The 22,789-nt window shown below is 33.6% G+C and overlaps 1 protein-coding gene across 1 annotated transcript; it reads left to right on the forward strand.

The window, feature by feature from the left end:
- Positions 1–7,038: 7,038 nt before the first annotated feature.
- LOC149817117 (transmembrane 9 superfamily member 1-like) lies at positions 7,039–17,580 on the forward strand. The gene is made up of 12 exons (XM_089986684.1): positions 7,039–7,341; positions 12,180–12,372; positions 13,416–13,520; positions 13,768–13,785; positions 13,892–13,986; positions 14,064–14,216; positions 14,436–14,570; positions 14,758–14,924; positions 16,070–16,164; positions 16,376–16,749; positions 16,837–17,110; positions 17,184–17,580. The coding sequence occupies exons 1-12, from the start codon at positions 7,249–7,251 to the stop codon at positions 17,249–17,251; spliced, it is 1,770 nt and encodes a 589-aa protein (XP_089842810.1). The 5' UTR covers positions 7,039–7,248; the 3' UTR covers positions 17,252–17,580.
- Positions 17,581–22,789: the final 5,209 nt, after the last annotated feature.

A 22,789-nucleotide genomic window follows, 5' to 3' on the forward strand; every position in this document is an offset into this window, starting at 1 on the left:
ATGGAAATCAGACATCAGATCCAACATTAGATCCACTATCCGATTTGAAATGGGTTGGATCTCAGATATTGATGAAATATCAGATGAAGGAATTGATCCGAGTCCAAATTTGGGGCTTGTCCCAGTTTAAAAATTGTTAGAAACGATGTTCTGAAGAGATTTTTATTTTTTGGTTTTAACCTTACAGGGGCATAAACACGGTACTAGACTGGTTTGAACTAATTTGAACCGGACTGGGTTAGAATGAACTAAATTTGAGGCTAGTTATATTCAAATAAACTAAATTTGGAGCTAGAACACTAGCTCAACCAGCTAGGGTTAGCTTAATTTGGACTGAATTGAGCTCAAATTAGCTAAAATGAACTAAAATGAGTTAAAACGAAGGCCCGAGTGTGTAAAAGTGACTTTAAACTGAAGCTAGACCATTCAAACTCTTGATGAACTTAGATTGGACTCCTGGGGATAGGATCTACTGTATTTAGCTAACTCGAGGATAATCTGGCTAAAATTCAAGTTAAAACTGAGCTTATTTTGCCTGAAATAAACTGAATTTAGCTTGAATGAACTGACATTGCTCATCGTGAGCTCAGGGAAGCTAGAAATGACTGGTATTCTAACTCTTCTGAACTTAGCCTGAGCTTGACTGCGATAGACAGACAAAAGGGCTAAGGGTGACTCAGGAGTAAAATGATAATTTTATTATCAAAATGGGGTAAACTGGTCTCTAGATTGGGATAAACCTAGGGATGAGACTCGACATTGCCCTGCAGGGGGTTAGCATCTGAGATAAAGAATGTCTGGAATTAGACCTGAAAAAATTAAGGTATTTACACATGATAAGGGAGTTTCTTAAAGCAAAGGACACCATGCTACAAAGTCAAGCTGGCCTTATCGAAAACATGGATAAGGTCAATAAGGAGTTATTGTTTTGTCTTAAGCAATATCGACAGTGATTGCATATTTTTAGACTATTTTGTAAAATAGAAACAACATTAAACTTTGTTATGCATATTATTATAAATAAAGTTATAATTTAATTATTGTCTAACTAGTATGAATTATATATGTTTGTGTGTTTGAAATGAAGATTGAATTGTGTAAATAAAATATGACACTTTATTGAATTGAAGTTTGAAATGTATTTGAAATGAAGATTGAATTGTATATATAACAGGTGACTGTGTTGAAATGAAGTATGAAATGTGTTTGAATTGAAGATTGAATTTTGTACATAACATGTGGCACTTTGTTGAAATAAAGTTTGAAATATATTTGAATTGAATATTGAATTATGTATATAGCTGGTGACACTTTTTTGAATTAAAGTTTGAAATGTGTTTGAATTGAAGGTTGAATTATATATATAACAAGTGACTGTGTTATGTAGATGTTTAAAATGAATATTGAATTGTATATATAACAGGTGACTATGTTGAAATAAAGTTTGAATTTTGTATATAACAGAGAAATTCTTAGTTTGAAGTGTGTTTGAATTGAAGATTGAATTGTGTAATAACAGAGAAACTCTCAGTTTGAAATGTGTTTGAAATGAAGATTGAAAATTTCCTCCAAATATATGAATTTCTTATATAAATCCTCACATATACATGCAAGTTTCATTCAAAATAAGAAAATTTCATTGTTATGTGCAAAATTTCATAAAAGGAAGAGAAATTTACATGTATACAGAACATATCACATATATACAAAAGATGCAAATTTTTCAACTAAATATAGTAATTTCCTTCTTATGTACAAAATTTTGCAAAATGATGAGAAATTCACACGTATACAAAACAAGTCACATATATACAAAATATGTGAATTTCCCTTAAATTTGTGAATTTTCAACTAAACATGAGAATTTCTTAGGAAAATCCACATGCATAAATACAAATTTCCTACTTATGTGCAAAATTTCATAATATATGTGATATTTTTGCTTTAAATTTCACTATTACAAAACAAACCTGCTTGTTTAACAATTTAATAATACATATAAATAGAATTAAAATTTACAACTAAAGTACATCCACAAATATACAAGAATAACTATAAATTCTTTAAACCTAACACTCAAAATTATAACCATGAATGAACTTTACATCCAAATGACATCCAAGTTTTTGTTCGTTCTGTCAAAATTATATCCATATTTTTTATTATCAAAATAGAATATACATAACCATCAACGTATTTTCCTTAGGATTGTCTAGAACTCATCTAACTTCTTATCAACATCTAACACCTCATTGTCTGATGCCCTCTCTTCCTCTCCATCAACCATCTCTTTGGCCCACTGCAAACAAATTTTTTTCTCTCACATTTATACAATTTCATCATACACTTCTTGTAAATAAAAACACCATTTTAGAAAAAGGGTTATTAGTAAACAACTAATAATAGCTTACATAAAAAACAAACATTTACCTCTAACAAAACATGGCATACAAGTTACTTGCATGAAATTTAATTCTTTGCCTAAGCCTAAGTATTGTATTACATTAGAACAAATATTTTACAATCATAAATGTAACAATCAGATACCAAGTCAAGAACAAGTATATATATGAATTGAGTTATCAAATATGTGCAAAGTAATTACAGGTTTGTTTGCTTAAAAATATCTTGCACAATAGTAGCTATTTAGTCAATGTAAACGTCATAGCCAAACTACCTTACAATACAATATTTAACCTAATGAGTATTTTACAAAAACAAGTATATTATTGAATAAGTAATGTTATCATATCGTATCTTCAATGTTTTGATCAACAAGATCTGTAGACCTTATGGAATTGTATAAAGTAAACTCCTTCACATTCATATTCATTTCTCAAAGAACCCAATGATAATTGCCCCAATTGACAAGAATCAAGATCTATAACATAAACTAAATTTAAGGTCATTGTGCAGTTGAAAATTTATGTTATGTAAACGTAAATGTTAAACATACCTTGTCACATTCACAAAATGGATACAACAACTGGTCAATCTCCAAGCAATTGCGACCCCCTTCTCAATATTTTGGCATTTGGAGCATTTGTTGTGAATGTCAATGTTTACTGATTAGTTTCTATTAGATGATAAAAAAATGACAGAAACACCAATAAAGTTTCTTTTTTAAACAAAAGTACTTCACATTTTGGCTATTGCATGCCTTATCCATTCTCATCACCTTGTTTTTATCACCAATTGAAATTGAATATCAACACATACATGTAAGTACCATTGGTTATATACACACATAACTCATGACGTTAATAATTATACCTTAATTACATCCTTCATTGGGGGTGTGGATGGTGGCATTGGGGTTAGTGACTTGAGATTATAGGTCTTTATTGTGTTACGTTTATATATAGTACCTTTTATGAGATACCTAAGATATACACATCAGGCATATGACATTAAAATAGTTTATTAAAAAATACTATATAAATTACAAAGAAGCAATTCATCAAAAAATACTAGCTAAGTATTTTCTCAAAGTATGAGAAGTTGGAAGATAGAGAATGATCTGCATGGTAAAAATTCCTAATGAATGCGGGAGTGAAAGAGAAAGTCATCATAGAAACAACTCGGATGGATGTCTACCATCAAGTATTACAAGCCTTGAAAGGAAGGGATCTAAGAGGGAAGTTGTCTATAGACATGTCATATACTTTGTATAGTTTTGATAGGGTTAACATTGCCTACAGTTACTATAAAATTCACTTTTTGGTTAAAAAACCTAGCACAGTTAGCGAGAGGGGGAATAACTAAGGTTTGGAAAGATCAACCTCCAAACTAGCACCCATTGACAAAAGGGTGATTTTTTATATACAAATTACAACAAGTATTGGATCAATGAACATGTAAGGGTCTACCTAACCCTAACTCAATATATATATATATATATATATATATATATATATATATATATATATATATATATATATATATATATATATTTATTGTGTGTATGTGTAAAAAGAAACTATATAATAAATCTAATGTCAAATTAAATAAAACATAGGATTACATAAATAAAACATCCACAATAGGTAAACATGCATAATACATCCACAACAACAACCAAACAAAAACACTACAATGCTATTAACTGCTCATATTTGTAGAAAAAGGAAAAAGTTTAAAAATAATGGTAATCATAAAAAAAAAACTAATCGAGAAAGTCGACGAGCATCATAATGAAGCAAAAAAACTTTTACAAGAATCGTCGTAAGGGTATATGAAAAAGAGTTACTGCTCTTTCTACGTACAAAAAAACAAACAAACAAACAAACACACACCTATATATATACGGGTAAATTCGTATGCTAAAATAGAATCTTGCATTGCTTAAAGTTGACAACATGTGAAAGTCCGTGAATATTGCAAAGTTTTTATGAATTTTGTGTCAAAATTAGACTTTCACAACAATCGACGCAAAACTCTTGACAAAATTTACACTCTAATTGCTTATATATACACGTAAATTTGCATGCTAAAATGGAATTTCACATTGCTATAAATCGACATCATACAAAAGTGTGTAAATTCTATAAACTTTTTATGAATTACGCATCGAAAGACAAACTTTCACAACCACCAATGCGAAACTCTTGACGAAATTTGTAAGTAACAGATTTTTGCAAAGAGTGTCATGATATTCATACTATTTATGTGAAATTCGTGATATCTGCAAAAATTCCATGCGAATTTTGTTTTTAATTCTCATATTTCGAGTTCTCATATTCCAATGACTATATATTTATATATACTATATATATTATAGAGTAATTCATCTATGCTAAATGGGTTTGGTTGACGTTATTTTAAGCATCTATGAGTTAGCAAATTAGGCATGTGCAAACAGTTAATTCTCCTAGATGGCAGTGATGACATTGTAAATTTCATCCCTGCACTGTAGGAAAAAATAAAGGAATGCCAAGCGAGCAAGGGCTGACGATGTTCGTTCTCTGGATTTATGTAAAGACTGTTATAGGACATGTTTGACATGTTGGCCTTGCTCATGTTCACGATAGACTTAGACTCTCTCAAGATTCCAACTCTATAAAAGACTCTCTTAAGAAGGACTCACATGGTGAATGACTCTCACATGAAGGAGGACTCTCATAGGTTGAACTCTCCCAAGAAGGATCAACCCCAAAAGACTTGTATGAATAAAGACTCTCAAGAGTCCAAACCTGAAAATTCGGTAGACCTTCTAGAGTCCTCCAACTCTCTAGAACGTATAACCTAGAAGTCTCTCCAAGACTATAAATATTTTGAAAAATGACCATACTGTATGGCAAAAATGACACATTTTCTGAAAGACCTTAAAATTTCATAAATCTATCTCCTGTCCAAAATTGTAAACACTGTTATTTTTTGGACTTTTTTAACCTTCGCACCTATCATTTTTGGTGCAAATTTTCTCTATATGCAAATTTTCTCCATCTCCATTGAAAATGCCTTAGTTGTTGCCATAGCAGGCAGCCACCACCTGAGTCGACGCTTAATCTCCATCACCCTCTAAAAAACAAATCTCCGATGGATCCCCTAATGGTGCAGGTATGGTGGATTCCGATGCGATTGGAGGAGCCACTACTTGGCGGTGGAGACTGGCTTGGGTTTTTTGATGAAAACTTGAACCTCGAAACCTCGCAAATCCGTGAGTTACCACACATTAAAAATTTACCAAATTCGCATAAAATAAGTGCAAACGAACTTTCTTTTAAACTCGAATGGACAAACATCGCAAATACTTGAGTTACCTCGCATAAAAAATATAATAATTTCATATAAAAAACCTATAATTTTTTTTAACTCGAACAGACAAACCTCGCAAATACTTGAGTTACCTCGCATAAAAAATATAATAACGTCGCATAAAAACTCCATGATTTTTTTTAACTCAAACTGATAAACCTCGTAAATACTTGAGTTACTTTGCATAAACAATTTACATAAAATAAGTGCAAGAAAACTTTCTTTTAAACTCTTGAACCTCAAGACATCGCAAATATCTAAGTTACTTCTTATAAAAAATTCTTAAATTGGTATACAAATTTATAATTTTTTTTAAACTCGAACCGACAAACTACACAAATACCTAAGTTACTACACATAAAAATATAATAACATAGAATAACAAATCTATGAAATTTCTTTCAAACTCGAACCTCCAAACTGTGCAAATACCCAAGTTATTTTGCATAAAAAATATAATAACTTTGCATAAAAAAGTTATATTTTTTTTAAACTCGAACCAACAAACCTTGCAAATACTCACCAATACTTGTTAAAAAAACTTCGCAAATGTTTATGTGAGGTAACTCAAGTATTTACGAAGTTTGTCGGTTTGAGTTAAACAAAAATTATAGATTTTTTTATGAGACGTTATTACATTTTTTATGAGAGGTAACTCAAGTATTTGAGAGGTTTGTCAATTTGAGTTTAAAAAATCATAGATTTTTTATGCAATATTATTATATTTTTTATGTGAGTTCGAGTTAAAAACAAATTTATAAACTTTTTATGCAACATTATTACATTTTTTATGCAAGACAACTCAAGTATTTGTGATGTTTGTCTGTTCGAGTTTAAAATAAAGTTCGTTTACAGTTATTTTATGCGAATTTAACAAATTTTTAATGCGCAATAACTCGAGGCCAAATGATGATTCCTCTAGTCACAGCAGAATCTACCATTCCCCCACCACTAGGGGATTCATCAAAGATTGATTTTTGACAAAGTGATGGAAATTAAACACTAGCTGAGTGGACGGCTAAGACACAAAGAAAATTCACATACAGAAGAAATTCTTAAAAAAAAATGATAGGTGCAAAAGGTTAAAAAGTTCCTAAAAATGATAGTATTCATGATTATTTTAACAGCAGACAGATTTCTGAAATTTCAGTCTTTCAGAAAAATGTCATTTTTCGTACGGTCATTTTTCTTAAATATTTTAATAAACAACGCTATTGGGTGACATGAATTGAGAGCTGTTTTCCGGTGGATGTAGACACGCATATTGCCCGTTAACTTGTTGTACCGTCTGGTTTGTGTGAGTCGTTTCAAAGGCACCCCCCTCCCATCAACTTCACCAACACACACACACACACAATAACAAGCGGTGGTCGAAGGACTCGTCCAAGATCTTCTTCGTCTCTCTCGCTTCTTATCTCGCTCTCTCTCTGAGTGAGGAGCGGAGGAGATCTTCTGGTAGCGAACGGAGATCAGCGAAGGCGCCTGGGCGAGATGCGTTCAGCGGTCCGATTCCTCTCCCTCTCAGCGCTCCTCCTCCTCCTCGGCCACTCTGCTCCCTCTTCCGCTTCCGAGTCGGATCACAAGGTACGGTCGGCTACCGTTTTCAGAATTGTAGGGGTTTACAGTTCGGTTATCTTGTGCTGTTTCTGTGTTTCTTGTACAGGGATTTGATGGTTTGGTGTTTTCGATTATCGGCCCCTGTTTTGGTGCATTTTTTAGTTCCTTTTTGGGGACATATTTTGTGTCTGCTGCATTTCAGGTGTTTGTTACGTTTGTGATGATGGCTCCGTTGGTTGGGGTTTCGGGGTCTCTTTGAATTTTTGAGGTTGATGCTTTCGGAAGGAGGCGGCACTAGTGTGTCCGACCCTCTTTATGGATTATGATCAGATGGGTCGTTTTGTTGTTGGGGTTTTCACATTAGGCCCTGTGAATCCCATATAAAGAAAGAATTTCCTTCGGTTTTTGTGCAATTGAAGATCTATAAAGGCATTGTATCGGGCGGAATGATCCAGCGAGTTTGTGCATGCGACGGTTCCGATTGGACACCCATAGAACTCTTTAAGTAATGCTGCAATGTTTCTTTGAGGAATTTTGCCTTAACAGATTTTAACAGTGTAGAATGTGCGATCATGTGCAAGGAATGTGGCAGGCTGATTTGTTGATAAAATTCTGGTGTTTTTTCTCTTCGTTTTTCCTGTTGGTTTATTTATAATGGGAAAATCATGACTTGCCTTAGCTTTTTACTTTTTTTCCCCTCTCAAAGGACATCATACTGAAGTTGTTAGAAATCAATACATGACCTTGTCAAAACTTGGTACAATTATGCATATTATATTGTGATAACAGTTGGTCGAGTTACTACTATAAGACCAACACTATTATAAAGTGACAAGAAGACAGAGTGCATGTTGCAGAGTTGAGTCTACTAAGATGGATGCTTGGGGTTACAAGAAAGGATAAAATTAGAAATGAATATATTAGAATGTGCCTGGGAGTCAGACTAATAAAGGGTAAAATAAGTAAATGTTGCTTGAGATGGTTTGGACATGTTGCACAAAGACATCTTATGGCACCTATACGAAGGGTTGACATGGTACAAGTAAAAGGAGCTAGGAAAAGAGGAAAACTATTGAAGACTTGGAAGGGGGCAGTTAGAGGTGTCATGAAAGATTGTAAAGTGACCAAAGTTTTAGCTCTAGATAGACAAGAATGGAGAAATAGGACTTTTAAAGTTGACCCCATATAGTTGGGATAAGGCTTCATAATGAAGATGATGCATTGTTCAAGTCGTAAGATTAACTCATGATTTGGCTGCAGTGGAACGAGCTATGGTAGAAAATCATTAGAGACTCGACTATGTCTTGGCAAAGACCTAGTCATTCTTGGCTCTAAGACTTGTTGAGTTGCTGATCTGCGATGGCTTGGTCAAGTCATGGGGGGGGGGGGGGGGGGGGTGTTGCGAGTTTCACAACCATGTTCAATAATGCACCCTCACATTTTATAGGTGGTCCCTTTGTTAGTTACAACTTGGACAACATTTTGGCAACCAACCTCTTCTATAGCAGGATCTGTAAAATAAAAAAATAAATTCCATGTTTAACCTTTTGAACCAGAGAGATAACTATAAAAGATTTGTACTTCACTATGTTTTAGCAGACCATAGTCACCTGTATCGTTAAAGGTAATTTCCCGGCGAGGGTTTTTCTCGGAGAGATTTTCAAAAGTTGATAAATTTCGGGAAAATCTCATGAGTTTAAAAAATTGAAAAAATATAAATAACAACAAAAAACCTAAGAAAATAATAAGTTTTGTATTATTTTTCTTTCAAAAATATAAAGAAACATGTTTTAAAGGTTTTAAAATATAAAAGAAACAAAAAAATAGGAAATGCAAACTTTAAAAAAAAACTCAAAAATATTGCGATATTATCGCGTTATTTTTTATTTTCTGATATTTTGAAAATATCATGATATATTCTCAATATTATCGGCAAGCTTGAAATTGCCGATAATATCGTGATATATTCAAAATATCTGCGATATCGGTAACAGAGATGCAGACCTATTTCCAGTGGTATCTTTGGATACATCCTAAGTAATTGTGTACCTAGCAGTGGACCACATCGATTTTACAACTTTTACATTTTCCATAACCTTTTGGTTTGTTTTCTCCAACTTATGACACATGGATACTCCAATTCACTCTCATGTCATGTCCTCTTATATACTGTTCTTGATAAAAAAATTTGACAAAAATGGCGCATCCCCAGTCCCTTTCTCTGTGTCCCTGTGACATAGCTCTCGACATTCTTGTTCTTGCGTTCTCGCTACCTGGTGACACATAACCAAGTCCATTTGCGATCACTATGGGCATGATTTTGAATTCCATATATATATATATGTGTGTGTGTGTGTGTGTGTGTGTGTGTGTGTGTGTGTGTGTGTGTGTGTGTGTCACATAACAGTGTGTTGACGGGTTGGTTCCTATGCATGGCTTATACACAGGAGGTGGAAAGTTCAATTCTTTATGAGTTCCATTATCTTCTTGTTCCTCGCTAATAAATATTTTTATTCAAACAAGCTGCCTCATGCTTAGCTCAATAAACAATGTGCATACTGTAGAAACTATTTGAAAAAAAGTTCAAGTCATTACTATGAGTGAGGGTAAAGTCTGACTTTATTAAAGGTCATCAACATGACTCATGCATGGATTAGAATGACCACAAGATTGACCATGTCCAACTAGTTTGGCTATGTGCAAGAAGTATTGTGGCGTGTCTACTATCCATGTGGGCTTGTGATTACAAGGACACACGGGGAAAAGTGAAGTGTCTATGTGACAGCTGAATATCTATGTCACGTGATGGCTGTGAATACGGGGATATACCCATTTTTATGAAGCTTCCAATATGACTAATACATAAGGTGATATGGAACGGGAGTCAAAATGGAGTATTCGTGTGACAGCTGAAAGTACATGGCCTTTCCCATCTGAAAGGAAAAAGTGTCATAAATTCATGTGGATGCATGTGTATATTTGTGTACATGCATGTTTTTTGCTGTAATCTTTTATGTCAATGGAAAAACTTGATCTTAACATGTATTGGGGGAAACATCTTGCATATGCCAGTGTTCAAGGTCATGACCTATGTCACAGGGATTTGGCTAGCAGGGTGCCGCACCCACGTAGATGCGACTCGACGCGGGTGCTGCACCGGGTGCGGTCAACCCGATCCTAGGTGCGTTGACCGCACCCAGGGTCATTTCGGTCCATTTTTGTTTGGATTTTTTTTTTTAAAAAAAAAAATTGCCCTACGAAATGGGCTGTAGAATTTAAAAAAAAAAATTCTGCTTGACAGCTGCTTGCTGCTGCTCTTGTTTTATAAAGGGGCACTTGTGTCCACAACATCTGACGAGCTTTGTTGGCATCCCGTGCTATTCCTGCCTCCAAACAATTAATTCACAGCGTTGGAAAACATACTGTTAACTTGGAAATGATGATCCATCTTCCTCAAAAATTAAAACCAAAATTCAAGAGCCTTTTGAAGTCTTTATGCTTCAACCAACCAGATCCTTTTTCGTCAAGGATTTTCTCTCTCCATAATAAATGATAATGGTGGTGGTAGAGCCTTGGTGGCTTTTAGTATTCACTTTTCTCCTGACGAGATGGGTGCTCTAGCCGTAGCCTTGTGTAGACCTCTCTTGTCCACATGTCAAATCCAATAAATTTCTTTTAGTTGTCATCTGTGTGCAACTGTATATAAAATGAAATTTGAAGAACCCTAGGCAGTGGCGCCATAGGCCTCGTGAAGACTCTCTCTCCAACAAACCACGTCAAACCTTTCGCTTATATTTTTTTTCGTGAAGACCAAGGAGTTTCAGACATGATTGAATCATGACAGTCAGCAGAACGCAGGTCGATCAGATTGCCAATCCTTTCGGTTCATCAATTTTGTCCCGTTGAGCTAAAGTACACAACAAGCAGGACGTGGGTAACAAGTCTTCAAACAAACACAACAGCAAAAAAAACTGAACCCCGACCCGCGCCGGGGGAACCCCGACCCCCTTCTCTCTCTCTCTCTATATATATATATATATATATATATATATATATATATATATATATATTACATTTTTGCCCCTGCCGCACCCCCGCACCCGGGTTTTTTGGAAGTGCCGAATCTCCGCACCCGCACCCGCTCCCATGTGACATAGGTCATGACGAGTAATCTTTTCTGCACATGATGATATGTTTGTGATACCTTTGTCCAGTGACATACTCAAAGACACATGCCATGCACAAACAGATGTGCATATTATTGAATACTTATTGTTCTGTTTTACGTCGACACTTCTTGTTGCTTTGTAAATGTGGCAGATCATAGTGTATCTGTTGGTTTTTTGGCTACAGAATTCTGTTGTTGTGACAGTTTGGTTGACAATCATATGAAACAGTTCCATCATTCATGCTAACCAGTTATATCTGCTAATGATGCTGTTTGAAGTACTATCTTGTTTTCTTGTTGTAGTGTTGCTAATTATTAAGTTTTTTCCCGAGGAAAATAGTGATCTAAACTTGTTCATGTGGTCATCTTTTATTGCAGTCCAGTATGGTTTAGAACTTCTACAAGTACTGTCTAAACCTTTAAGGTCTTGTGCTTTTATTCTTTGGAGGTTGATTCTTCAGCCATAAATTTGCAGATTTGTACCATTATATATACTACCAGTCTTTTTCTTCTCCCACAAAATGTTTGGTTGATCTATTCTAGAAAATGTATTTTGCACTATATTTGTTTCGCTTTTATACATCGTGCAATTATTAATACTGTTGCAGTTCCTCAGAATATTCCTAGGTCCTTTTGAAGAAATAGGTGGTTAGAGTATGTTCTACTATTAACTGTGGGTGTATTCATTTGGTTGCAGTATCAGTTGGATGAACCTGTCACTCTTTGGGTAAACAAGGTTGGTCCTTATAATAATCCTCAAGAAACATATAACTACTACAGTCTTCCATTTTGCCAGCCAGCTGGTAATGCTGCACACAAGTGGGGTGGTCTTGGTGAGGTTCTTGGTGGGAATGAACTCATTGACAGCCAGATCGACATAAAGTTTAGAAGTATGTTATATCTTTATGTTATCATTTAGCATCCTTACCTTGAAAATAACTTTCCCTTGTGGAGAGTTAATTGTATCTCTATTGAAACATGTATTCCTAGTTCCCTCTCTACAAAATTGTCAAATCCCTTTATATTAGTCTTAGTTGCCCTATTGCAAAATAGTTGATTCTTATACATAGAGTTTCTATTTAGTAATTGGAATGGCTTATAATTTTCAATTCTCTATGGTGGCTTTTGCACATAGTAATTCAAACAAAAAAAAGATTCAAATATTCTCCTTATGAACTTACAAGGTCTGCCATTTTTACAAGCAATCTCTTGCCAGCCTTCCTGCAATAGGTCTTTTCTTACTTAATGCCAAACATGTTGGTCTTTCTTAGATAGGAATGGTAATTACAGCAATTTCTTTGTTCTTAAAACTGATAGCAAGTCTATAAGGAAGAACAATTTGGAGTGCTGAATCTGTGTGAAGCTTTGTGGACCTATGCCAAATGGACATTACACTCAACATGCCTGTCCTTTGTCAACATGACACAATTCCATGACACTTCATAGACACAGCTAAACCCGTGTGGAACTTGGTCAACACCATGTCTCTCACTTCATTGTGTTCTCTTATTCAGTTTGATCTTTCATTTTGCAGATACTTTTCTTTTTCTATACATTTGTCATGTTTTTTTTTTTTCAGTATTAGACTCTTGAATTTATTATTTGATGTTTGCTCATCATAACAGCTTAGAATTTTGTTTTAGAAGTTGCACTTTGAGATGACATTCATGCTTTATTTTGTTAGATTTTGAATTTCAAAAACCAATCACACATACAAATCATAGTGTATGCTTGTATTTCTGTATGCATGAGTGTGCATGTGTATGTCTGCGACCATGTCACTTCTCTGTGTCCTAGTTTTACAAAATTCTCCTTTCATACTAGGCATGTCTGTGTTGTGTCCCTTGTGTTCGTGTCTAATTTGACATAACTGTGCATGGTTTTTGCTTTCTCATTTGAGTTGTGCACAGGTTTTGACTTTTTTATTTTTCAGAGAATGTTGACCGTGCACCAATTTGTGAACTTGAGCTGGATGCTGCAAAGGTGAAGCAGTTCAAAGATGCAATAGAGAATAGTTATTGGTTTGAATTTTTCATTGGTATGTTACGTGCTATATGCTTTTCTTGCTTCATCATAAATCTTCACTCTGTTCAGTCAAATTATACAAATGAAGATGTTTGATTCCGTGGTTGCTATTGGTGTTTAAGGCTTTAATGTAATTCACTTCCATATAGGGATGCTGCTGGTGTTTGTTTTGTTCATTTATTTATTTTATGTGATATATGTTCTTAATATTTATTTAATTATTATTCTGATTGCTGACATGGGCTGATGGTGCGCTACAGATGACTTGCCTTTATGGGGTATGTCTTTCCACTATGAATTGATCATCATGGTTCCTTTATATTCCTGAATGTGTTCTCTATTTTAGTTGTCCTATATATGTGAAATAATTATTTTGTTGGCTAGGCTTTGTTGGTGAGCTACATTCTGATAGATTCAACGACAACAGGCATATGCTTTCCACGCACAAGAATATTTTGATTAAATATAACGGTAACCAGGTTTGTATACAGAGTTCACAACTCCCACTTCTTTTTTCATTTCTTTTTTATTTGAGTTAAATTCATCTTTTCTGCAGATTATTCATGTAAATCTTACACAAGATAATCCTAAATCCCTGGAAGCTGGAAAGACGTTGGAACTTACATATTCAGTCAAATGGGTTCAAACGAATGTAACTTTTGCACATCGTTTTGATGTTTACCTGGATTATCCTTTCTTTGAGCACCAGGTGAATGAAGGAATTGATCTTTACTAGCTATTATTTGTTTCCTGTTGTTTTTCTCTTATAGTGACCATGTTTAGTTTCAAACTTTCAAGCGTTGAGAACCTTTTGTAACTTGGTGCAACCTTCCATTCATATCCTTGTCATATCACTTCATGGAGCTAAGAGAAAATTGTATAACAAGATTCATTTATCTTGCACTAAATTTGGTTTCATTGTGCCCAGATTCATTGGTTCTCCATTTTCAATTCTTTCATGATGGTCATCTTCCTCACTGGTTTAGTCTCTATGATATTAATGAGGACTCTCAGAAATGACTATGCAAAGTATGCCAGAGATGATGATGATCTAGAGACTTTGGTGAATTTTCAACTCTTTAATTGTTACTTATTTGTTTATTTATTTTTATTTGGAGGTGATTTATTCCGTTTGTGATTTTAAATTCTTGTTGTTGCTTACATATATTTTAACAAAATGCTTGCAGATAGAGTTTTCCCAATTACCTGACTGTATCATGTAAACTAATTCATTTCAAATGAAATATCAGGAAAGGGATGTAAGTGAAGAGTCTGGATGGAAGCTGGTGCATGGTGATGTTTTTAGGCCTCCACGTAATTTGGTTTTGCTGTCAGCGCTTGTTGGTACTGGTGCACAGCTTGCAATGCTGGTTCTTCTTGTCATCTTGTTGGCTATCATTGGAATGTTGTACATAGGGTATGCTAAATATAATCTTTTGATTCCTTGTCCATCCGTTGTGATGTTGTTTTGCATTTCTATGATGTCCCAACTCCATGTTCTGGAAGTTGCATCTTCTTTTTCTTGTCTTTTGTTTTCCTTTTGTTTTCTGTTTTGTTTTTCCCTTATTGAAGGAGAGTTTAGCTTTAGGGATGTTGTGGCATGAATTCAACAATCCTAGGTTACCAAACTTGGGCGTATAGGGCCGCTCCCATCTTTGGGCGATCTCTGCAAGCGGGCTGGCATAAAGTATTCTTCATCATTTTTAAGTTTAATTGTAGTAAATGTTAGCAGACTTCCCAGCATTATTTCTTCTGACAAATTGCAACTTACATGCTATTGTTATGGTGTACCTGTTACCTGGTTAGATGCTATCATCAAATTTCAATCTTGAATATTGGATGCATTGTTTATATTCAACTTTGTGTCTTTTAGGTTCAATTGAAGTTAAAAGATCATATGGTCTAAATTATTGACGGAAATAATAGGTCACATGATCAAAATTAAAAAGGATGGATGTATCAATGGTTCAAATGTTATGATGCCTACAAAGTAGCTCAAAATTCTACTTGATTCAATCTTAATGCCTGGATCCTGAAGGCCAGATCTATCATTTGATGGCTGGATCTGCCTAAGCTTAGGCCAAGTGAACAATGAAGGTTCTTGTGTAATTATCATTAGATTACCTCTAGTTAACTTTAATAGCATAGTGCTACTAAAGAAAAGGAAAATATTTAATAGCATAGTATTTCCATGCCTGATAACTATCCTTAAATTTAGAGATTGAGTTTTCAAAATTCTAAGATTGTTCTCTTACACTGAGAAATGCATGAAAGAAAAAGGAGAAGCAAAGCGTGGTTTCATTGTTATTTAATTCCCATAGTGTCTGAATTACCATTATACATGGTGGTAGTTTCTTTCTTTGTTTTTCTTTTCCAAAATACATTCTGTGATTGGGTGATTTCATGTTCTTGATAGAGCGAAAACTTCGTTAATATGATGGTGGCCAATTTGAACTGTCATTAAATTTAGCGATTGCAAGTGGCTTTTTCTTCCCTCATTGTATTTTTCCATCTTGTGGAGAGTTGCTCTTGATTGTTCTCTGGTGTGCTCTGAATTTGCAGGAGAGGAGCTATTATCACCACATTTATTGTTTGTTATGCACTGACCTCATTCATTTCTGGTTATGTGAGTGGAGGACTTTATTCACGAAATGGTGGTATGTCTATTCATTAATAAGCTTTTCTTTTGTCTCTCTCAAATTAGCATAGCAATATACACTGGAATATGCTTTTTCCTGGGCTCTTTAAAGTGAACTTGTATATGTGTGCTCGTATGTGTTGGTCATGCATTTTATTTGTTGTGTAAGATCTCATATTTATGTTCCATGTCTGCAGCTTCTGACCTCTTTAATTTTCAAATCTTATCAGGGAAAAATTGGGTCAAATCGATGATCCTCACAGCATCTCTCTTCCCATTTATGTGCTTTGACATCGGTTTCATCCTTAACACCATTGCTATATTTTATGGATCTTTGGCTGCTATCCCCTTTGGAACAATGGTTGTTGTGTTTATTATCTGGGCTTTCATTTCATTTCCTCTTGCACTTCTCGGTACAGTTGTTGGAAGGAACTGGAGTGGAGCCCCAAACAATCCATGTCGTGTCAAGACCATTCCTCGTCCAATTCCTGAAAAGAAGTGGTACTTGACACCTTCTGTTGTTTCTCTTATGGGTGGCCTGCTTCCCTTTGGAAGCATATTCATTGAGATGTATTTCATTTTCACGTCCTTCTGGAATTACAAGGTATAAATTGTTCTTAGATTCGCTAACCTTTATCCGAGTTCTCGGCTTGCTTTCTCTGTTTGGATGTAACTTTTACTTGCTATGCAGGTGTATTATGTATATGGTTTCATGTTGCTGGTGTTCTTGATTCTTATCATTGTGACAGTCTGTGTCACAATTGTGGGCACATATTTCTTGTTGAATGCTGAAAATTATCATTGGCGATGGACTTCATTCTTCTCTGCAGCGTCAACGGCCATCTATGTATACCTGTATTCTGTGTATTACTATTACATGAAAACTAAGATGTCAGGCTTCTTTCAGACCAGCTTCTACTTTGGCTATACACTTATGTTCTGTCTTGGTTTAGGAATCCTTTGTGGTAAGTTGTGCCATTTCTCTTTCCATTTCCTATTAGAGTGGAGTAGCCTTCTAATCTTTGACAATTAATACAGGGGCTGTTGGCTATATTGGATCAACTTTGTTTGTGAGGAGGATCTACAGAAACATCAAGTGTGACTAGGGTATCACTGAGATGATAGTGGCTTTTGATTGCTGAGTCATCAGGTGTATGCATATGGTATTTGCATATCATATTGCATTAGTTCGGAAATCACTGGATTTTGGAAGATGTATCTTTTTTGTCTCTGGACTTTTCTTGGATGAGGCGCATGAATTTACTGCAGAAAGCGAATCTCACGCTCTCTCATTTGTTTTTCAATGGTAGGGACATGGTTTCAATGGAGGCAAATGACTTATTTTTGCCTTCAGGAACTTGGGATTTTCATTGACAGCTGTAACTTAGATTGCACAATGTATTGCACATTTTTCTGCTCATATTGAACCCACAAATATGATGAGAAATATGGTCGAAGTATTTGAATCTTTATTATGCTAAAATTGTGGGTTCTCGTGCACACACTTGAATTAGTTGGCTAATGGAGGTTAGATTCCTTCCCTTTTGCTCTTTTTTTTTTTAAAAAATCTTTAGCTTCTTGGAGTCACTTTTCGTTAACGGTGACTTGATATATTCGTAAGTATGCAATGTTGTTCAATGAATATTTTTTTCATATTTTTTAAAATAATATAATAACTATTGGTTCTTCAAGAAAGAACGAGCAACTAATCACAAAGCGGAAAAGTCAATCATTTGCTATGAACAATGCAGTTGTCCTAACAAATTACAAATATAGATAGCATATAGGTAAATTATAATTAATTTGCACCAACAATTAATGTTGTATATGATAAACTGAATGTGAAACTATATTAGCAAACCAATGCTATTGATTCAACCTTTTAAAGCAGATAACATAACTAAGTACAAGTTGTTGTTGGACTTTGTAATTTATGTTTGATATGTAGGTGTGACGATGAATGTGTTATTTTATCGGGTTAATCATGAAATTTAAAAATGCATGAAGGATGTATACATAAAAGCAATTAAAAAGATAAATATGATGACTTTTGATTTAACTTATGCATCTGAACAAGTAATTAGTGGTAGCAAGAATCATATATTTATCTTATAATTGAATGGTGATGACTATATCATATTGGATGAGGATAACTCTGAAAAAATATAAAATGATGAAGATACTGATGACACAAGATAAATAATGGTGGATGCAAATGATGTACAATTGGAAAGTCGAACATTTGTTTTGTTGTATAAATTATATGAGCATTGATTGGGCAATATATATATATATTTATATATATATTTTGTTTTTAAACTAATGAGACATGATTGAATATGTTCTCGTTTAATGGATTTTAATACAATGAAAAACAATTAAAAATTATTAAACCAGAAGCATCTAAATTGATTGATGAGTTGCGTAACAAAAACTTAATGAATATGAATCTTTTCAGTGGCTAACTACTAACTCAAATGTTTGAAACGTTATTGTCTGTCAAAGGTTTAACTACCCATAACATTATCATGAGTTTTTGAAAGATCATGTGATTATGAATAACTATAAAATAAATTTTTTAATGAGTTGTAGTAATAGAGTGACTATCGTATGCATAAGAAAGAACTTGCAGACTATGGGTAATTGTCCCTAGAAGATTCATTGCACAAAGTTGTATAGAGCATGTTTTTTTTAAGTGAAGAAGTATAAAAGAGATCATGTATGTGGTGGTTAATTAAACAACATTCTAATGAAAAAAGTATCTTTTGTGTAGATTGCAGGCATGATAACTCGAAGATGACTTTAAGAAAAATCATCAATTACATCAGTCGTGAAGGTGTGTAGATTAGTTATAAACAAGCACGATGTGGATGCGAATACACGAAGAAATAATCATATGATTTATATGAAGAGTCCTTCAAGATATTTCATGCCTATTTGGTTCATGTGATGACGGCAAACCCATGAATGGTATGGATCATTGAGACTGATAAGAGTGATCGATTTAAGTATCAGTTTTTATCCTTCTATCTATGTATCAATGTATTTTTAAAAGAGTCTCATCCAATTCTTATGATAGATGATGCATTTATAAAAGAGAAATACATGCGTATATTGTTGTTAGATCATAATATTGATTCTTATAGTGAAATATTTTTTGTAGCATTTGCAATTATAGATAAGGAGTCCAAAAAGTCGTGAGCATGGTTTTTGAAGCATCTAAAACACCAACTTCTATGCTTCAATGACTTAGACAATAAAATTGATTATTATCTAATATAAGTTAGGCTTGTTGCATGTTGTCCCCTATACTTTTTCTATCAAGTGCCACATTGGATATTGCATAAAGCACTTAGCAGAGAACTTCGCTAAAAAAAATTGGTTTACCACTCAGTGCACTTTGGTGGAGTGCAATTCGAGTAATCACAAAACAACAATGCATATATTTTCTTGAAAAAAATCAAGAAAAGGATTAAGTTACATATGATTATATTGTCACTGATATGAAACCAAAGTTTTGGGCTACATGTCACTTTTTAAGAAACATATATGGGTATTTGACATCTAATATAATAGTGTTTTAATTCCTAGATTCTTTTCATATGTGACAAGCCCTTACTGCTGCTTCTTGAGAAGCTTTGTCTCATGCTAATGGCATTGTTTAATAAAAGAAAGAATATCAAACAAAAAATATCATGCATTAAAAGAAATTGTAGAAACATTAAAGAAAAAGGCATAACAATTATGTGTGGTTGTCTAACATTATCACCGACATCTATACAAGGCTCACGATCGATCTCATAGTAACAACATTGATCTTGAGAATAGTGAATGCTCTTATAATGAGTGGTATGTGAGTGAAATTTCATGTGAATATGTGATTACATAAATTTTGTATGAAGGTAAGCTACCAAAAGATTACTATAACGAGTACTTCAAAGTTAATTCATATATACATGCATATCATATATTTACATTCTTTTCAATAGCAGATAATATGAAACACAATGCTTTATTAACTCTTATTCTAATTTATCTACCTAAAGTGAAGAGACAAAAAACTTCACCAAAGGATGTGTTATACAAATGATGAGGTTGGTCATAATAGGCAAAAGCATACATAACACTATGTATCAGTAGCTCTTGTTGTGAAATGCGTATGTTTGTGTGTGCATTTCTGTGTGTGTATTTATTAAGAATTGTTGAATGAATTACTTCTATGTATTTATTAAGAGTTTTTTAATGAACTACTTCAATGTCTTATGTATTCTATGTATATCTTAAATCCTTCATGATATGGCACCTAAAGAAAAACATGACAGCAAAAATAAAATCAAATCATCATTCCCAAGCACGGATCCAGTTGTGGTAAGATGTATAATTAAATAAGTTATGTGTGTATATAATTTATGGTATTATACGTATGTGTCTATATTCAATTGTAATTGGTCATGAAAACAAGTTGATGAGAACCAACCAGATCATTGTGAAGTAAAAGAGTTGTCCGAGCATGATTTTTTCATATACATTTTGTTCTAAAGTGATGTAAGTGTTAGGTTTGCATGTTTGTTTATTTGTTTATATATTGAAGAGCTACTCAAGTTAGATTTGCATGTTTGTTGCATTTATATGTAAATTCATTTAAATCTAACATAAATGTATCTCATATATTGATTATATAACATTTGAAAAGATTCATAGGCATAATTGAGGAAAAACATAAACGAAACATACCACCAAATATTATTTACCTGACCATGTATTTCTCAGTGAATTCCAAAAATGATAGTCCTCTTTTTCTACCCACTAACAAAAGGTAATTGCATAATATCCCCACGTGCATGTTATGAACATCAATATTGCTAACTGCTTAAGAGAGTTGGATGTTTTCCTCGAGATTGAGTTCAACATATAGTACCTAAGATAAATGCATATTCTCCACATGATTTTGATCATCACTTATTTGATGGATATTTCGTTCATCAACTGCTTATTGTAAATCAATTCCAATTGTTTCTTGTTTAACATCTTGTACGATGAAAGCAATTAAGTTAATATCATTACTACATAACATTGTGTTTACATCATCATCATCCAAAACTTGAGTATATATTTGTTGGCTTTTTATATTTGAAGAATAACTATCCTGAAGGCTCAATAACTCTTTTGCATATCTAGTTTTATGATATCTCAAAGCTATAAGTTTCTTAAAACTACTATTTTTTAACACCATTATAGATCTCCAATGAGAATAATCAATGAGACGATAATGTACTTTAACTCTTTCCAAGGCCAACATTAACCGCCTACATCAACAACACAGTATATCATTCATCATGCAAGAAAACACCATCTATATACCTTTCATATATTTAATTAACACAACTACCTACAACAACCCCCCTAAAAATTAGTCACTTCAATCATAACTCCATTACCCATATTGAATACTTATGCACAATCAACCTCAACCCCACTACACTAATTGAATATTTATGCAGAGTCAACCCTAACCTCATTATCCCAAAACAAAACAATCAAATATTAAATAAAAGATAAACAAACAAACATAAATCATTCACAATCAAACATAAGTACTATAAGATCAAAACACACACACACACACACACACACACATATATATATATATATATATATATAACAACCCTAAACATACAAATCAGTATCAAATATTAAAATACAGGCAAACAAACATAAATTATTCATGGCAACAACCAAACACAAATACTATAAAGCTATTAAATATAACTTAAGCATGCAAGAAAACATATGAAACTCGCCTTTCGACATAAGTTACTGGAGTTGATCGAAAGATGGGAAAGTAGACCAAAAAGATGTTGCAATTTCGTAAGATAAACTTTAAAAGAATTATGGATGATAAACAAATAAAAAAAAAACTACAATGACTTTATATATAAATCAGAAAGCATGTGAAGGTAAGAACATTCACAAAATAATATTAAGATACTATACTTGTGGATGTATGTGTTACGACAATGAAGTCGTACATGATACTTCAAGTACAAGGTTTTGATGATGAGCAAGTGAAATCAACTGCATTTCAGCTAAGGCAATGAAGACATTGAAGATATCGATGAAGAATCTTTGAAGACTAGTGTGCAAATGTTAAATTCATTAAAAGTCTTAGATTCTTGTAAGAGCCTTACTTAGAGTGCATATTTAGGTTGCATTTTACCTAAAATGTCTTTAGAAAAACTTTTCTAAAAGAACCCTTCATGAAAATCTTTTTAGTAAACTCTTTTCTTAAATTTTCGTGTTTATTAGTCGACTAATAGACTCACCAGTCAACTAATCCTTTCGCGCCATAATTTCTAAAATGTCATTTTTGTCAAATTAGTTGACCGAAGGTATTGTCAGTCGATCGGACCAAATGTCTGTTTTCTGGAAATTTTAGCAGCAGTCGACTAATGACTTTATCAGTCGACTGAACAAAACATGTGTTTTTTGAAAATTTAGCAGCAGTCGACTAATGCTTTTATCAGTCGACCAGACAGAATGAGTATTTTTCAAAAGATTTTAGCAGCAGTCGACTGAAAGGTTTTTCAGTCTACTGATGATATTATCAGTCGACTAATTTTATCTCTAGTCGACTAAGTTTCAAA

Source organism: Nuphar pumila, chromosome 14 (genome assembly GCF_984573655.1).
Source record: "Nuphar pumila chromosome 14, dmNupPumi1.hap1.1, whole genome shotgun sequence".
In the NCBI taxonomy this organism is placed as follows: domain Eukaryota; kingdom Viridiplantae; phylum Streptophyta; class Magnoliopsida; order Nymphaeales; family Nymphaeaceae; genus Nuphar; species Nuphar pumila.